Source organism: Cyprinodon tularosa, unplaced genomic scaffold (genome assembly GCF_016077235.1).
Source record: "Cyprinodon tularosa strain WSP-4 unplaced genomic scaffold, ASM1607723v1 ctg161, whole genome shotgun sequence".
Lineage (NCBI taxonomy): Eukaryota > Metazoa > Chordata > Actinopteri > Cyprinodontiformes > Cyprinodontidae > Cyprinodon > Cyprinodon tularosa.
The window spans coordinates 1,164,841-1,183,799 of record NW_024038449.1 but is presented as its reverse complement, the minus strand read 5'-3'; the positions used below and the strand labels follow the sequence as shown (position 1 = coordinate 1,183,799).

Sequence of the window (18,959 nt, the reverse complement as noted above, 5' to 3'; positions counted from 1 at the left end):
GTTATGCAAATGTTTGTGCAATGTAATGCTATGGTGAGCAGGGGAGGTTTAGGACCCCTGAATGTTCTTATGCAATAGCAGGCAGCTGTATATAAAGCCAGGGGGGACACTGAAGAGTAGAATCTCTCTGAGGAAGCCACTTCTTTTTCAACCAAGGTATGCATCATGAAGAGGTTTATCTTTTTATTCTTTTGAGGTTTTATTTTGAGGAATTTCATCAGAATCCACACAATCTGAGCTGAGAACTTCAGGGAAAATAACAGCCAGAAAGGTTTAGCTTTCTGCTCTGGTATTCCTTGTTTTTTTTTTTTCCTCCAGACTGTCTGAATCTAACCGCTTACCTTTTCTTTCCTCTAGAATGCTAAGGTTCGCTGTGGCTCTTTGCCTTCTGGCACTGTCCTGGGCACAGGATTGCAAGATTGAGAATTTCCAAGTCAAGCAGGACTTTGACAAAACCAGGGTAAGTTGTGAGTAAAATACAATCATTTGGAAGTAAAACTTGCATGGTTTAATGAAGAAAACTTTTCCCAATAGTATGCAGGGACCTGGTATGCTGTAGGAAAGAAGGACCCAGAGGGTTTGTTCTTACTTGACAACGTCGTCGCCCAGTTTACCATTGGAGAAGATGGCACAATGACCGCTACTGCTAAGGGTAGAGTCATCATCTTGAAGTAGGTTTCTCTTCTTCTCCCTGCGGACTTTCCTGCTCTCTATACATAAATCACTGAATATATATATTTTTTTACCTTGTCTTTGTCTCTCTTTGACTCTCAGCAACTGGGAAATGTGTGCCCACATGTTTGCTACCTTTGAGGAATCTCCTGACCCTGCCAAGTTTAGGATGAAGTACTGGGGAGCTGCTTCTTACCTGCAGACAGGGAGTAAGCATGACTGGACTCACAATAGAGATAAAAGGGAACAAAAATCCCCTAAATCCAACCTGGCAGCTCAGCTGTCTGCTGAAATTCAGAGATACTATTACCTAATCACATAGCAGGGTTGCTGAATCCAGGCCCTCTGTTTACTTTTGACTGTTCTAAACTTCAGTGTGGCCTCGATGAGGTGAACAGAATTCATGGGTCCATTGGGTGCTATGAAGATAAACATTAATTTGATCAAACTGAAGCAAATATTCGAACTCTCCATGACTCTAGATGACGAACACTGGGTTATCGACACCGACTACGACAACTACGCCATCCACTACTCGTGCAGACTGCTCGACGCAGACGGTACGTGCTTGGACAGCTACTCCTTCGTCTTCTCACGTCACCCAACTGGCCTGAGGCCAGAGGATCAGGCCATCATCACGCAGAAGAAGATGGACATCTGTCTTTTAGGCAAATACAGACGTGTAGCACACACCGGTGAGTCCATTCCCTCTGAGTGCTGCTTACCAACCTCTATTGATCGGGGGTGGGTAGAGAATCGTGTTATTCAATGAGGTGAAAGACCAAATGAATGATTAACTTATGTTGAGTCAAACCTCATGATCATCTCATTGATTGATTAGAGGAATGCACACTCCAAAATCATCCTGATGCATTTCCAGCTGGATAGAATCTGCAGTGGAATAAATGAAAGAGAGAAAAATATAAAGCTGTGTGTTTGATAAATGTATCTTTAATAAGCTGCGTTTTCTTCTTCTTGTATTGCAGGTTTCTGTGAGAACAGTGGAAATGCAGAGCCACCTCAGTGACACATTTCTTGATGCTTCCATTTTCCTTTCTGCTGGTTTCAGATTGAATCCCATCTGTTCTTCAACCTTTCCTCACAATCTCTCACAGGAAAGGGTTTACTCTCTTTTTTATAAATTAAAACACACAAACTCCAAGCTTTCACATTTACTGTCAGCTTTCCTTTCCCTGAATTTCAGGGAAAATCTTGAACATCTGTTGCCTTATTTTTAAACATATTTGAACAGCTATTTGTTTGATCACTGAAGTTATAATCCCTTGAGAAATCCTCTGATGATCCAAGCGTCTAAGAATTCTAACAACTTTATAGAAAAGGCTTTTTTTTTGTTTTACAGAAGAACATTCAAACAAAGCACAATTGTATATTATTAAACTGTAATATCAAATAGGTGTTAAATGTGTTTAGTATTGGCTCCGTCTGTTAACCTTGACTGATGTGTACTAGATCCTGTATTTAAAATAAAACATTCAAACATTTGACTGTTGAAATTCTTAATTTCCTGATACTGTAGAAAAGTCCTCATAATGTCGGAAAATCGAATGATAAGAGTTGGGGTAAAAAATTATATCTTAATATTTTGATAAGGTTATATTTTTAATAATCAAAGGAAAACATTTTGTCGTAAACTACCTGATAGTCTAAAGCCCTGCAGCTGCTATAATTTAGGTCTCCTGAAGCCATCCACAGGTATCACATTGTCTGAGGGGTTTCTTACACATACAGCAAATTTCAATTTCCGTCACAGCATGAAAATCTGGGACTTTACTAATTCTTCATCATAAGCGAGTCCTTAGTAAATTATCTGTATGATCATGTTAACAGTATTATGTTAACTGCATAGGTTTATATTTTTTGTGCAGATCATCTTTTTCCCCAAAGCTCCCTCTGGTATACATTAGAGATCATGGTGAAATCTATATTGGTAAGCAGGTCTGGTCCTGCTGCAGCAAAGCACCCCCTAAAAATCATTGGGAGAAAATAAAACTGCAGAAAACAGAAGCATAGATCTAAAACGTCTCTGCCAGTTTATTAAAAAATCTTCTATAATAATTAGTACCAGTTTTTTTCAGGGGGTTTTAATCCGTGATAGAAACCTGCAACCAGACTGCCATTTGTGACGAGGTTGTTTTTCTTTCTTAATCGTTGCAAACAATCATAATCAAGAAGCAATCTCATTAACCAATATGGGGATTGCAACACCAGCTTCAGGAACTGCTGTGGTGTTTACGTAAAATTACAGCAGTGAGACAAAAATAACACCAAACAAATGCGTTTTGAGATTTATATTTTTTATTGCACATTTGTGGACAGTACTGAGCACAGCAAAAACAATGCAGGAGCACATGATTAAAATACATCAAAAATCCCTTAGAAACATCAGCTGGAAAACAAAAGAATCCCGTGATGATTCTACTAAAACACAAGTGAAAGTAAAATAAGCAACCCTTGGAGTCACAGCACCGTCTGTCTGCCTTAAATCTACCTGAGCTCGTTGCCAAGATGGCAGGAATGAACACACCTTTCTCCCAACAAGGAGACCTTTAGTAATCCCAACTGTAAATGGTTTAGTTCAAGGACTTAACTCATGCAATCTCTTTCCAGGGCTGCAGGTTTTAAAAAGTCAAAGGCTGTGACTGAAGGGATGGATGGTCAGACAACCCGACACATGTGACTAGTAAAGCTCGCCACGCCTACTTGTTAAGGGTCTGTTTGATCTGAAGAAAGTAAAAACTAGGGAAGGGGGAAAAACCCCCAAACAATCCAAGTCATGGTTCAGCAACTTTATCCAAGCGTGTGAAACAAGCTTGAAGGAACAGCTGCTACAGCACTAGGGCGGTACCACAGTTAAAATAAAACATGTGGCTAATTAGATGGACATCGTAAACACCAGTTAATGGAGTTGAAAATAGACAAAACAACTGGAGTGTAGAAAATTACCACATATTGTCCTTCACTTAAATACTATAAAATGGTAAACAATCACAGCTGCACTTTTCCCACTTAACACAAGATATAGCATCATCAACAACACGATGGGATCAAAAGGTAAAGTTACGGATATCTGGAGTGGAAATGATGATTCTGTAGGAGTCTGATTCACTGGAGCATAAAATACAATAAAGATCTGTAAACTCTGATGTAAAAAAAAAAAAAAAAGATGATATCCCATGATTACGCAACATTAAATACACATAATTCAATCAAAAAAATATATACTTTCCTCAACCTATAAGATACCCAAGAATAAATACAATGAAACACACGATAAAAATCTGAAGCACAAAAGAAGAGCATATAGAAATAGGAAAAAAACCTCCACCTGTCTTTAAATGATCAGTGCTGCTATGGCTTAAAAAAAAACTGGAGGACTTTGAAACATATTCAAGGCTAAATATATTAAAGATGATCCAGCTTGAAATTGTTAAAAAAGGAAACTGTTGTAAAATCCTAAAATAAAAACATTTAAGTCCCTTCAATCCAAATATAAAACTGCATGTGTCTGACATGATGTTCTGTAAAGATAAGAAGCCTCATCATGTCAAAACCAGTTCCCCAAATTATTAAAATAGCTTAAAAAAAAATTGGTAATCAGGGGAATCCCAATATTTTTAGCCTGAATATTGTTAAGATCTATGTGACATTTCTTAACTACTGATCTAGGAGGCTACATCAGGCTAAGCAGTAGTCGATGTGGGCCAGCAGCTCTCTGTGGCGACTGGTTGGATAGGAAGCTTGACACCTTGGACACTCCAGGAAACTCTCATCCAGGAGGCTGATGACTTTAGACGGGGATGTGGGGTCGTCAATAGTAAGACGCTCAAACTCCAGATTATTATATGAGCTGGGCTCTGAAAAACGGGCACTTTGCTGCTTCTGGAATATAAAAGAAAACAATATTTTATTCAGAATGTGCTCCCTTATTCATCATCACAAAATAACAGATAGACTGTGTCGCAATTGCCTTTAAATAATTATTTAGAGACAGCAAATGTTCAGACAATAGGGTCCCTTTTGAAAACAAGAGTTAAGAAAAGTCCAAATTAGGAATTTCTGGGTGGCATTTAGAATGACTGAGGACACTTACAGCAGACTCCAGTTTAGCAATTTGATCACGGGCTTTGCGGAGCTCTTTCAGCACTTTCTGTAATTGCCCCTGCATGCTCTGACGGTCAAGTTTTTCATTTTCAAAGTCCTTGGCAGAGAGCTGAATCTAAGGAAGACATGCAAGTTTTAACATAAGAAGACATTTTAGGACTAAATACCTGATAAAAACAAAAAAAGAAGCCATATTTTATATAATTTAACCCCTGAATTTGTCTCTAAATAAAGCATTACCTGTTGTTCCAGAGCAGCAATTCTCCTGTGTTCCTCATTTTGGTCGATGATTGACTTCTGCAGCATGTTCACCTGTAAGGATCAAATTATCGAGGCAGGGGAATCAATCGTATTAAACTACACTGAAAGGTAAAAGCAATTATTACAAACCTGATTTAGCTCGGGGTGAGAGCTCAACAGCAAAATATGTAATCCAAATTAAAATGAGATACACATACAAAAATATATATCCAGGCAGAACAGAACACATTAACATGAACAGATGTAAAATTGATTCAAAAGTGTTGGTTTATTCATATTTGTCAGCATCTAGCAGATCTGCTAGCCTCTTGTTTCAAAGGTCTTTCAAAGTACGCAGGAAAAAAAAGGTATTTGATTCCATTTGCTCAAAAATAAAAACAGTTTCTAAAAATTATGGGGTTCATGTTGAAAATATATAGCCTATATATATAAAAAAACATCTTACTAAATTTGAAAATTGCTTCTAACAAAATATTTTTTTTTATTCCCAATCAAAAAAAATCATAAAACTTAGGGAGTACGGTAACCTTTACCAGCAGTAAAACTTTCTCTGTGGCAGGGATTTGATCCAGTCCTGTTGCCGACACACTTTTAAAACCCATTAGGTTTTCTGGTTGCTGCTGGCCAAATTAAAGCTGCAGCTCCCTCTGCAGATTTTCTGCAGGACTGAGGTCTGAAACTGATCAGGTCACTCCATGTTAACGTGTTGCTTCTTTGGCCACTCCAATGTTGCATTAGTAGCGCATCTAAAAGTATATTTGAACTTCGTAGCGTCATCGATAAACCATCTTTAGCTTTTTGTTACATGTTTTTTTACAATACATCATTGTGTTTATTATGGAGTCAATTTTGTTTCCGTATTCTTGCAAGCAGAAATTTGAAGAAGATGCAATCCAGAAATTAAACTTTCTTAATTTAAAAAATTTTTTAAAGGGTAATTTTTTTTCTCTAATTTCTCTTTTCCAGATTTGTTCTCTTCGCTTCTGAGGGTGCACTTTTTTATTTCTACAATCTTTTTGGTGTTTGTATTTTGATTTGTAAAAGTAATTTGAAAAATATGCAATTTGTAGAATTCAGTCTGAAAAAGAAAATTTGAAAAAAAAAAAATAAAATTTAAATAATAAATAAATACAATAAAATGTGGAAGAAATCTTAGAGAGCAAAAAAGAAAGGTTTTGAGAGTATCTAATCATAATAAAAAAAAATTGTTTTGATTCTAGATTTATTTATTTTTTTTCATTTACATTTAAAAATTTGTTCTTTGTTTCCAACAATAATGGAACAGAATTCACTCCATATTAGCCTCTAAATGCAGTGAAGCACTACCTGTAACCCTAGCAGAAACAGAAATCCACTGTTAAGATGATTTTCTCTAGATCAGATTCAACATTTTTCTTCAAAAGCAGTCTGAGTTAATAGAAACAAGAACGTTCAAACGGGCCTTTAGTGATTTCTTAGAGGTTTACAGGGAAACCTGACATAAGTCTGTACACTGAGGCAAAATTTCTGTCCAATACATTATCGTGGGATACTAATGGTGTTTGCGACTAGGATTCCATTTGCTTACTGATCAACCTCCTTCCAAGAACCTGCAAGCTTTCATATTCCTCATTATCATCTTCATCATGTGAAGATGTAGCTCCAAACTGAGGGTAACTTTTCCCAGTAGTTTCTCCAACAGATTTCTGGCTGATATTCCTACAGCTTGTTCAAATCTCGTGCAGATTAACAGCTCAAAGTTTTGACACCTCCTCTGTCTGTCCATGACAAAAGAAAGGTTGGTATACTTTAAACACATAAGTATGGTGGGGGCTCTGTAAATGATAAACCTATTGATTTTTGTTTATTCTGTATTAATGATCTGTTAGGTGTCTAAATGTTGCTTGTGTTGCATGACGTCTAATACTTATATCCCTAAATAACATAAAATCATTTAATTACCTTAAAGGCATTTTTTTTTAAATGTTTACAAATTCCGTCACTTCGCAAAAACATATTTGTTTCCTCCCAAAGAAATTTCTCTCATAAGTGATGTCTGGATAATAAATGACCGTCTTACAGCTTACATGAGCTGATAGTTTGCACCCTAATGGTGGAAAAACAGCAGCGGGACTTTGCTTTTGAAAAATGACATTTCTCACAGTAAACTGTTTGATTAGTTCCAGGATCTGACCTGCTGCAGAAGCTCAGCAGATCTCTTCTTCTCCTCGTCCAGTCGTTTTTCCACCCTCTCCAGGTCGGCTCTCATCCGGTCTGTCCTTTCAGATGACACCTTTCTTTCTTCGTGCGCTACATGTCTAAATGTTTTTGATCCACATAAACAGAGAAAAGTTACGCTATTCGACATAAATGAGGAGCTTTATGAGGGAATTTACTCAATGATTACATCTTTAGTCTAAATTAAAGCTCAGCTTTATTTCTTGCCACAGGCCTGAGTCATTTCTATGCACACGGATGATCTTTGACATAGTATTGATGAGAAAAGTTCTTCTGTCTGATGTCATCCCATAACACACTGGTTTTACCTGTTGCCAAGTCGTTCCGCCTGAAGCTGGATCTTGGTCTCATCCAGCTCCTTACCCCTCTCTTCGTATTTCCTCTTATAGGCCGACAACTCGCAGCACTTGTCCTCGTACTTCTTCTGCAGCGCACACATCTCCTCCTGGATTCTGCTGACCTGCTCTCTCTGACGCTGCAGCTCAGCCTGAGCCTTCAAGGTCTGCGGAGGCGATGAAAGAAAATGCAAAAACAGTTTGTTTTCCGTCTTACTTCAATCCAGCTCTGCAGATCAATTATAAAGATGTCTGAATCCAAGGACTCTGGATGTTCAGCTGCATACTGATTCAGTGCTGAAGCAATCTTTTTCAAAGGGAATGTCAATGAATTTTAATCCCAGCTCAATGGGGGAAATGATGACAAGAGCTTTTTATTATAGTATTTTAAAATCCAACACGATAACCTAAGTAAATAAGATGCAGATTTCAAACAAGCCTCATATTATGGGTAAGAAAAGCTTTAAAACAACCTTTCTCCCTTTTGAAAATAGAACTGCTCTTGATCCTAACAACTGCCTGTGCATCAAGCCACTGAGTTACCTGGAAACGAGTCTTACAGATCGGTGTGAAAGAACATCGGTCGCCCCTTGTTTATACAAAGCTTTTATTCCAGCTACATCAAAAGCAGGTTTAAGATCATGTTACTCCATTATTTCTGAATGTATGTATGTAGTCGGTAACTCTACAAACAAATACTTTAATTTTGAGTTTTTTTAATACAAAGTCACTGCAACATAAATACATGACAGTACTGAATATACATTAGGCATAATTGTAGTTAACCTTTGTATATTTAATTCTGTCAAATACTTTATTTGTTCTTTCTTTTGCTGGTGCTTTCGGGGGAGTACCATGAGCTGGAAAAAGGGTTCCTACAGCATAAGGCAAGTTAAATTCAAGTCTTTTTAAGACTTTTTAATGCCACTTGAAATAAAAATTTAAGACCAAATTCACAAGAAATCATAACATAAACCACTGCACTAATGTTTCATATTCTAAAAAGCTTCCCATACAGGAAGAGCTAAAAACACACAAATAACAGATATATTTTAACAATTATTTAACTGAATTCACAAACTTTGTTTTAGCAGGCAAAAAAAACAAATCAGTTTTAAAGCCACAACATAACCAGTGCTGAGTCTTTTTCTTTGTATTGTTTTCTTAGTATGTTTGATTTGGTGATAAGTGGAGGCATTGCGGCATTGGAGGCAAGGGTGGAACAAAACTGAGAAATACCGGCTGTTTCTCGGTAGCTCGATTTTGACGCCTTTTGTTTCGCGCTTCGCATGTGCGACTCCACTGCCTTAATTCCCATCGTTCCGAGCTTGAATGACTTCTTGAACAAAATACACTGTGCCTCATATATGTTCCCTGGTACTGGTTTTATCTAGTGTTGCACCGATACCAGTATCGGACGGGGCCCCGATACTGCCCTAAAATGGTGGTATCGGTATCGGCGAGTACCAACAAATAGGACACCAATACCATTTTGAGAGCCATAAGTTTATTCAACTATTGTCACCCACTCCTGGTAGGCAATAAAAAGTTCTACTGGATTCGCTTTGTATTAGATTTTTTCCTGCTTCCCAAAGGTAGGCAGCAGCTTGACAAAGCCATGATGGCAATTATTTTAAATTATTATGGTATCGGTATCGGCCGATACTGCACAGCCAGGTATCGGGGTATCAGTATCGGGGCCAAAATATGGCATCGGCGCAACACTAGTTTTATCCATGGAGAAAACTCTTGGCTGGAGCCAATTTTCGTTACATTTACACTTACACATATTTTCCAGACAAAAAGTAAATTTCGCATCTCGCAAATGTCCTGGCCTATCGGGACGGAATCAATGATAGCAAGCCATTGTTTTTTTTAAATAAATAAAAAAAAGGTAAATTTTAATGTTTTATTTAGATAACAAAAATAAATCATAATAGAAATAATCCTATTTATGATGTTTTAAAAATTAAGACCTACAAAAGACTGATTTAAGACATTTTAATACCAATTAAGGCCTTAGTTTTATTTTGAAGAATTCAATGCATTTTAAGACTTTTTAAAGACCCGCGGGAACCCTGTGGAAGCAATGGACTGAATGGCTAATTGGGTGATACCATCTTGAGTTCCACCATGGGGGGAGACAAAGCAGTCAGTTTTCTAATTTTTGTAATTTCCTCATTTTGTTAACTGTCTTTAGTCATTGAAGTTCACCCTTAAGCTAACTATTTAGTTATTTTTGAGAGTTAAATTTGTGTAGATGTTTCCCTTCCCTCCTCCTCAGTGTGTCAATATGCTCTGATCAGTCAGTATTTATAACCCTTTTGTTTGTTGTGTTGTAGGTCAGTTTTGTTTTGTTAAAAACTTTAGTTTATTTTCTTCATTTGACCTCTTTTAACAGCCCTATTTTCATTTTTGGAGGGAACAAACCCATTTTTCTTAAAAAGTATTTCTGTGCCATCATGCTTGGCAGGCTTGGTCACTCGAAAAAACAAAAAACTAAACCCAACAACAAGAAAAAGAAGTCCTCTCACATTTTTAACTGATGGACTTTTCCAAAAAGATAACCCAAGTAAATAAGATGGCTCTAAATTCGTCAAGTAATTTAGAGCCTAAAGCAATGAAACATTACGCTCATCATCGCCCTGGTTTCAGATTACAAACACCTTAGAAATTTATTTTTTTGTCAGTCCAGACTAAATGTCTTCAGGTTCTTCATTTCAAAATATTTCATTAAACTACTCTTGCTTTTGGAGCCTTTTTTCTGTTGCCGGTAATATTGACCAATGGGGGTTCCCAGATAACTCTCTTTCATTATTACATGATAACATTCCAAAAGCTGCTATTTGTTTCTATTCAGGTAATATTTGTTAGGCAAGAGGTTGTTGCTATTTTGCATGGCTTACCTGTTCTTTCTGAACATTTGACTCCTGCTGGGCTTTGGCAGTTTGATCTCTCTCGCTCTCCAGGTCTTTCTTCATATCTGAAAGCAACCGTTCATAGTGCTCTTTCAAGCCAGATTCCTTCTCTGAAGCCTGACTGTTGGTTGAAGCTGAGAGAAGAGGAGGAAAGAAAGGGAGTTAATATTAGACCTCCCATTGAGGATGGAAAGGCTTCCACAGACAATTTTAATAGAGTTCTTTTGTAAATTCCTCAGATTATTAAATATGACCATATTCATAATTTTATTAATTTTTGTTTAGCTGTATATTGTCGGATTTCATTATCTGTTAAAAATCAGATCATCTTTGTTTCAAAAGAGAAATAAAGAAAAACAAAACAGCTCGCAACATATCAAAAATATATAGCCACATCAATCCTTCATCACATGCCAATGCTCTATTTATCCAGTCCGTTAGTCTCATTAGTTTCATGATGACAAATTATAGAAATATTTTTAAAGGAAAAATCCAGTCAGAATTCAAACTTCTGAAAGTACTTACATATAAGATTTTTACATACTGTTCAAGTTTTTTAAATTAAGAGTAATTTTCATTTGAATGTGCTTTACTGGAGGCATCCATGTTTGTCAAAGAACATTACTGCCATCTACCGGTTTATGACGCCACGGTGCGGCATCGGCTGTTGAGCAAGTCCTAGTGCTTTATCTGGTGTTTGTCACAATGCGCTATTATCCAAGTCATCTTGAAAACATTCTTCCAAGAAATGTTGGCGAAATATGTGTTTTTTCTCTGGCCAGAAGTTCGATGGCAAATCCCCCCTCTTCAAGTTGGCAATCCAACAACAAACCCGTGGATCATGAATCAGAAAGGTGAAATAACTAATTTGTTTTTTTTCACTTTTACTCAATGTTTTGCAACATCCAACTGCCATGCACGTGGGCATTGTCAGTTTAACTATAGCTCGCGTGAATTTCAATGGTAAAGTTCTCTCGAAATCTAAAAAAAATTGTTGTTGATTGCATGGATGTATAATAGTTCCCATTGATTTTGCTTGTAAAGCGGGGAGAATGGCGCTGGGCTTTTATTTTTTTATTGATTAATGCTAAATTCATTAAATCACTGCAAACATATTAGTTTTAGGCATAGATAATGATCCATTGTTTATTCCTTCCTGACCGGACTTATGCTCTTACTTCTATCAGTCCTTCTGGGAGTTGACCTGAATTCAAAGAGCAGCTAAATCCAAAGTGAGAAACATGCTTATGGAAAAGGTTGCCAGGCCCTACAGGCGATGCTAAACAATAAAAACATAACATACAAAATAACTGTAGGTAGTCTGTAGGAAATGAACCAGATTATCTAGGAACACAAAGTGATGAACGAATAGTGTGCAGTGTAAAAATAATCCAGATTATCCAAAGATGAAGGCTTCATAAACAGAAAATGTGATTCATTGATTTATTCACCCGCCCCTGGTTACACCAGCCTCAAATTACTTTGCTGAAAATACTAAAGGTCACAGAGTGAGAGGAAAACAGGCATTTATCAGTCGACTATACCAGTTGCACATACAGCAGCTGATATAGTGATTGCAAAGACAGGTTTTTTTAATAACCAGCAGCCCTGCTTAGACCTTAAAAAGAATACACTAATAATATTAGTCTACTTATGTATCTGAAGCCAGGGTTATCAAACCCTTTAATACAAAGGCTTCATATTCTGTATGGAAGCATAGGGATGTAATGTACGTTTACCATCAGAGCTGGGTTTTATGTTGCTCTCCTGCTGCTCCTTGGCCTGAGCCAGCTGCTGCTCCAACTCCATCGTTCTGGCAACAACTGACTGAACGTAAACCTCTCGCTGCTGATCGTAGACCAACCACTGCTGGTTCTTTTCAAGAGCCTGAAGGAAAGATTTGATAATTTTTTTATAAAAAAAAACACCTGGTATCCTGTGTGGTAATACAAACATAAGCTTAAAGAGAAAAAAAAAATGACAACCTTATTTAGAAAATTACAGACAAAGGTTCTTCAAGTTTTTGGACATAATACTAAAGAGTTTTTCACACTGATAAGAAGGGAGAAGAAAAATTATGTTAAAAAAAGTTTGATCCAGTGTTACACAGGAATCTGATACAAATAATGTGACGCTCAGATTCTTGTGCTCTAAACTTTCTAAATAATTTTGTGAAACCAAATTAGAAGGCATCAGTTCAACAGGGTCTCCATGGTAATGTGTAGTCATGTTAAATACAGAAATCAGCTGATTGGAGGGTAGACGGAGGTAGTTACAAGGCAACCGTGAAAGAAAAAGAGTTATAGGCTGCAGATAGATTGAGCTTCATGTTCGAGAAGGACAGTGACTTTAAACAGAGCTAAAATTGAAAGGCTATGGTCCTAAAATACATGTGTTCTAATGGTCTAGTTGAGGGGTTTTTGTCTTTGATCCAAAGTAATGAATTTTGGGAAATTACCCTTCTATACCATAAACCTTCCTTATCTTTATAATAGCTACTAGGGATATTCATTCTGACTTTTTTAAATTAAAGAAAAAAAAAAATCTATTTATTAAATGAGCTTTCATATTTTTAAGTTTTAAAAAGCCAAAATGTATTGACAAAATGACTTAATGAAAAAATAATATTCTTCTATCTCTTTGCTGAGACGTTATAAACTTATTGAATCACAACCCTGTTCTAAAGAGCTGCATGTGGCTCCTGGGCCACAGGTTACAGACACCTGGTCTATAAAATTTAATTCTATTCTATGTAATCAATCTTGCAAAGAAATTTAATAAATGATAGAGAATCCAAAGGAAACCATGAAGAAATACAAAAAGTCCAAATGGACTCACATCTTTGAGTTGATCTTGCACTCGTACCAACTCTGCAGCAGGTGCCTGCCCGTTCTGAAAAGGAAGAATAAAGATTTCATGAAATGGCTGAACTACAAGGCTCTGATAATAATACAGCACTCACATTTAAACCAGCTCTTATAAGTGAAAATCAGTTAAGGCAATTCTAAAACAGGCTAGGTTTAATCTCCAATGAGTCTGTATTCTCAAATCCTTGTGGAGGAAAAAATATTTATTTTTCATAACAAAATGGTTGGAACATCTGAGCTTTTCAAAAACAAATTATTTTATCCTGTAATGCTGTTGCAAGGATCTAATAAAAAAAAAACAACCTAAAATACCAAGACAGGTCATGTTAACCATCAAGTGACAGATGCCGTTGAGATGTTTTTTCCCCGTGTTCAGTTCCAAGAAAAAACAAAACTACAGATCTACCACAGACTCAGAAATGACACACCAGCTTGCAGATTTAAATTATTTAGTCAAAACTTTTAATAATGCAAGAAATACACAGCAGCAAGTGATGAATCTATGCTCTGCTACGTTTGAAAGTCTTAGCTACATGACCTAGGTCACCAACTCTGCAGTTAGTTCTGCAGTCTCCATCCATAGCAGAACGTTGGTCAGATCATATTATGTCACTAGATGCCTTCAAGCGTGATTTCAATATCCACACATTCTCCTGATAAAAATGTCATCCTCTTCCAGGATCCAATTCAGTTGCTCCCAGTTTTTCCTTTTTTTAAAATGCCAAATACCAAAGCAAAGATTGAATCCTGGGAAGAAATATTTACATTATGGTAAAGATTTGAATGTGTAACATGGAAAACCAGGACATGAGAAAGAGCAAGGGTGATGCATTAATAAAATATAAAAGAATAATGGATAAAAATAATTTTTTATGGAAAAAATTGAGGTTATACTTCATTACAGCCTAGGAACACGCCCAATATGATCAATGCAGCAGTGCTAGTTCTACAGTAAAAAAAGAAGAGGCTACTAGGAGTTCCTTTTTTTCTCTTGGTTAAACTGTTGATGCTAGATGGATTTGATATTGGTGAAAAAAAACATCATGGTTCCACTGATACAGAGTTTACTACAACAGACGCATTTCTGAGAAATAAACCCTTCATGATACAATGGTGAGGAGGCTCCAGGGAGAAGGTGATGTCAGTAGTCTGAGATTGAACACTGCCACCTAATGGAGAAAATAACACCTGCAGGTTTTCCCACTTCTATCCATCAGTCACTGATAAAAATCTATATTTGTGAAACATGTTTTGCAGCACTACTCTTAAAGTTATGATATAGTATAGAATAAATATTTTCTACATGTGTTCTGTAATAAAAGATAAAGCAGTTATTAGTTACAGTTAATAGTTTGAGATTTTGTTGGGGAAAAAAAAGGGATAAGAATCTTATTAATCTGTACTTTTAAACTAAAAAATACAAGATTGAACTGATATTATAGGTAAATTTTGAAAGCTGTTGTATGATTCAATTCTAAATTTGGAAACATTTTATTAGCTGGACTATGCTGTGCCGTTCCCCCTTTTCACATCCAAATTTTGCACTTCTTCTAAACTAGTCCTTCATTTGCAGAGGTCTCAGGGCTCCAACAGATTTAAATCAAAACGTTTTCCAAAGATTAAAAGTAAAAATCTTGGCTGTGCTTTTATCTTATGTAGAAAAAAACAATAACTAAAGGACTCTAGATGAGTGAACGGATGGCAACTCAGCAGACAAATTAGCAAATGGATTAAGAATAAAACAAACGGATTTATGGATTTAAGATGGAAATTACTAGTTATATGTTAATTTTCTTTTCCCTTTCCTGGTTAGTCTTTTTCTATCCAAAAATGTTGCTCAATCATGAAAAAAAGAAAATCAATAAAAAGGTGTTTTAACATGTATGCATTAAGTTTCAGTCAAGAGGATTAAAGGAGGGACAGAAAGATTAAATAGATGGAGGAATGAAGGGCTTATAGCTAGAACGGTCGATGGTGACAAAAGATTGATGAGCAGTGGGATGAGCAAAGGAATCGATGAAAAAATTAACTGAAAAAAGGACAGCTTGAAAGACAAAGAAGACATATGGATAGATCCTCAGAGAGATGGACAGACATATGCAACATTTGACCTGTTCCAGGTGATAGAGTTTGGACATGAAAGCAGTATATAATATTTTTTTTCCACACTTCTCTGAAGGACCCAGATCAATTACTACTACTGCTGTCTTTTAAAAAGGACCCAAAAAGAAAGATTAAGGTTACCCCTGATGATTTCATATTTTCTTTCCATGTTAAAACACATGCAAATATATGAGACATATACTAGAGTAAGGTTCGCCATGATGAAACTTAAAATCAAAAATGTTTATCCAGAAAAACGAAAAGATACGCCGTATGGCAGAACATAGGACAGAAAAAGCCACCAGATCAGATAGGGGAGAGACGTCTCTTCAGGTCTAATTAGAACATCCTGACAGGTAGCAGTGTATTTAGGTCATCCTTACCGCGGCCTGTGTTTCCAGGGAATGACAACGAGCAGAAACTGTGGCCAGCTTGTTTTTCAGATTCTCCGTTTCCTGTGACAAGCTCTGGAACATTGCGTCTCTCTGCTCTGCCTCTCTCCTGCGCTGCTCCAACTGGGCCTGCAGCGACGCCACTACCTACACCCACAAAAAAAAAAAAAAAAGAAAAGCTGAGAAGGCTGTATGTAAATGCAATTGTTTACCCCGGTAGTTTAAGGAGTGATTTTAACAATAAATTAATTTGTTTTTGTGTCTGTTGAATCATCCTTCTCTTGCGTTTGACGTTGCGTGGCTGGGAGGCTGCTGGCATTAGCCACTTACATGTCTGCTGATGAAACCTAATGAGGATGCAAGCATGATTAATGTCTGAGCAAAACAAAATGCTGACATTCCATTTACCGGCATGTCATCTGTGAGTTTGGCTTGCTGCCACTCTGACCACACTAAATTAGAGTCATTTCTGCAACAATGGAAGACATATTACACAAGGAAAAGCAACAGCAGAATGACTTTTTAGTCCAGTGTCAAACAGCCACATGACGTGAATGCTAATACATACAGACAGCAGCAACAGACAAACAGTTTATAAATGTCAAGCGAAAAGAATGTAACGTCATGCGTTTGTATGCAGCTTCCACTGGTTGTCTGAACTTTACTATGCAGAGCTGCTGTCAAAGTGGGATAGAAGCTATTTCCCTGTCTGTTTGTGGCAGCTCATTGGAATTCCAGTATGCTGTTGTTTTTTTGCCCCCTCTTTCTGTCAGTTTCCCACATGCCACCAATGCAATGATAGAATGTGGAGAAAATAAAATAAATGACAAGCAGAAGAGTGTTACAGACAACACTGCTGTGGGCATCTTCTCATTTAAGCAGGACTAAAATGCCTCGGCTTGTCGATTTATATGTGTGATGGATAATGGAAAAAACATATTTTCAGAGTTTTGTGTGCTCACCTCTCCTCCCTTAGCTGACAGCTGTTGTCTTAGAGCTTCCAGTTCCTGCTCCTTAACCAGTAGCTGCTGATTGTTCCTCTCACGCAGTGTCTCAAGGGAAAGAATCCTCTGGAGAAAACAAATGTGCATATATTTAAAAATAACAACAAAAATACATAAAAAGGGACTCAAGAAAGATGGACCCTGTACCTCCAGCAGCTTGCTCTTGTCAGAGTCGGGTGGCTTGATGTGTCTTTTGGCCAGCTCGTCCATCTTCTTCCTCAAATGAGCGTTCTCCTTTCTGACCCGCTCCAGCTCTGCATCAGCCTTCGAGCCAGAGCTGTTGGATTTAAACCCCAATTTGGAGACAAGAGTTTCTTTGGCACCTTTAGATGCCATGGCTCTTAAGATGTGGAGTGTTCTAAAAATAAAAAATATCAATTTATGATTTCTCATATTTATGCTTTTATTTTAATACTTTGTATTAGAAGCTTAGAAAATTCATTATGATGCAACTAAAATTAAATATTGTCTTCGCTTCAAGTTATTAGATGTATAATAATACTTATGGCTCCTGAACAGGTCATTTCACATCCTTGCAACCATGTACATTTATTGACCTTTTTTGGCATGTAATTGGGGTCAGACTGGCTGACCTGGCTAGGGCAAGGACCCAGAACGGGAGGTGTGTCTGAGTTTAAAGATACAGAATTGATAAGGAGGATGTTGTTGAGGCTTTTAACGACACAGGTCAGAATGCGATATTATTTCACATTTTTGTTTTTATGTTGCCAAATTGCACAAAAAGTCTTTTAAAAAGGATAAAAACTTGAGGAATTTTGACACACTGTTAATTTACAAAGACAGAAAGCACACATATAAACAAACACACACACACACATATATATAAATATATATATATATACACATACATACATGTACACATATGCATACCGTACATGTATATGTACATTTTTACTAATTCCCAAAAATGCAGTCAAAACAAAATAAAACCAGGTTTTGTAGAAAATAATGACATAAAAAGTAATTATACGTCAAATTTGAAACAAAAATTAATAAAAAAAAACATCTTAATGATTCACTTAATTATTAACCCCAATCTGTTTTTCAAGGATAGTTTGATGATTCTAAGTAATGTTATACTAATGTTATTGTCTTATAACAAACTGTAAGGAATGCTACATGCATTTCGCCACAGACCTGTGAAATTAGGATAAGTAGATGCTCAGACTGGTGAGGAGACTCAGTACATTTTTGAAAGAAAGTTTGCCTCGGAGTAAAAAGAACAATGTAACATTTCCAATGTAATATTGACGAGTCTATCTTAAGTCGTCCATTAAACTTGCTTATCATAACTTCGATAACAATTTGTTGAAAAACAAAAGACTGACTGGAACCTAAGGATTCATCACCTCAATATCCGAGAAAAACAATCTACCGAAAAAAAGAACACTTACAGGTTCAACTGAGGACGAAAACGCCTTTAATTCACTCTGCTGGCGACGTGACCGTTGCCTAAACAACACTTTCATTTCCTGAAGTTTGAATCGCAGCGCGGCGACGTCATATCCGTGAGAAACGCTCCAAGGGTACGAATGATTACCCTCCGCAGCGTGTGCGGCAGTTCGAAGTGTTGGGCGGTGCTTAAGATGGAATGTAAATCAGTTATGACCTCAACAGTACTAAGACTAGACCAAATTAAACTTTCATTATTAATCTGATTATTCTCTTGGCAAAATTCTATATTCATAAATGTAAGTTTAGGCTACACATTCCAAAATATCTTTTATTGCTTTTAACAATGAGGTCAAGCAATATGTCAACACGATCAAAAGGCAACAAAAACTGTAACTGTGTGTAAACAATTTAATATCTTTTTATACATAACACCAGCAATGTTGGATACTGCACAGTATATTATTTTCACAATGGAGACGAAAGTTCATGTATTCATGTAAACTGTGCAATTTTTGAAAAAAGAAAAAAAAGATTGGATGATGGTAAAAAAAAAAAAAAAAATCAGTTCAATATAAGAGAAAAATATTGATTGTTACTAGCAATTTCTGAAGGAATTATTTGTGATTGATTAATTCGAACCATAAAAACATGC

General features: G+C 36.6%; 2 protein-coding genes across 3 annotated transcripts; one reads left to right on the top strand and one right to left on the bottom strand.

The window, feature by feature from the left end:
• Positions 1 to 2,175, top strand: rbp4 (retinol binding protein 4, plasma). Of its 2 annotated transcripts, none has more exons than XM_038280594.1 (6): positions 1 to 156; positions 358 to 460; positions 535 to 671; positions 775 to 881; positions 1,155 to 1,367; positions 1,659 to 2,175. In XM_038280594.1, exons 1-6 carry the CDS (start codon positions 62 to 64, stop codon positions 1,697 to 1,699), a joined length of 696 nt encoding a protein of 231 aa, XP_038136522.1. In that variant the 5' UTR covers positions 1 to 61; the 3' UTR covers positions 1,700 to 2,175. The 2 variants fall into 2 exon arrangements, with proteins under 2 accessions (XP_038136522.1, XP_038136523.1); XM_038280595.1 differs by lacking the exon at positions 1 to 156 and adding an exon at positions 251 to 271.
• Positions 2,176 to 2,970: 795 nt separating this feature from the next.
• Positions 2,971 to 18,431, bottom strand: cep55l (centrosomal protein 55 like). Its single transcript, XM_038280593.1, has 12 exons — positions 18,307 to 18,431; positions 17,039 to 17,249; positions 16,850 to 16,957; positions 15,879 to 16,034; positions 13,364 to 13,417; positions 12,265 to 12,412; positions 10,514 to 10,659; positions 7,581 to 7,774; positions 7,229 to 7,352; positions 5,035 to 5,106; positions 4,784 to 4,909; positions 2,971 to 4,572 (listed from the first exon to the last, which is right to left on the bottom strand). The coding sequence occupies exons 2-12, from the start codon at positions 17,225 to 17,227 to the stop codon at positions 4,369 to 4,371; spliced, it is 1,521 nt and encodes a 506-aa protein (XP_038136521.1). The 5' UTR covers positions 17,228 to 17,249; positions 18,307 to 18,431; the 3' UTR covers positions 2,971 to 4,368.
• Between the last annotated feature and the right edge of the window lie 528 nt (positions 18,432 to 18,959).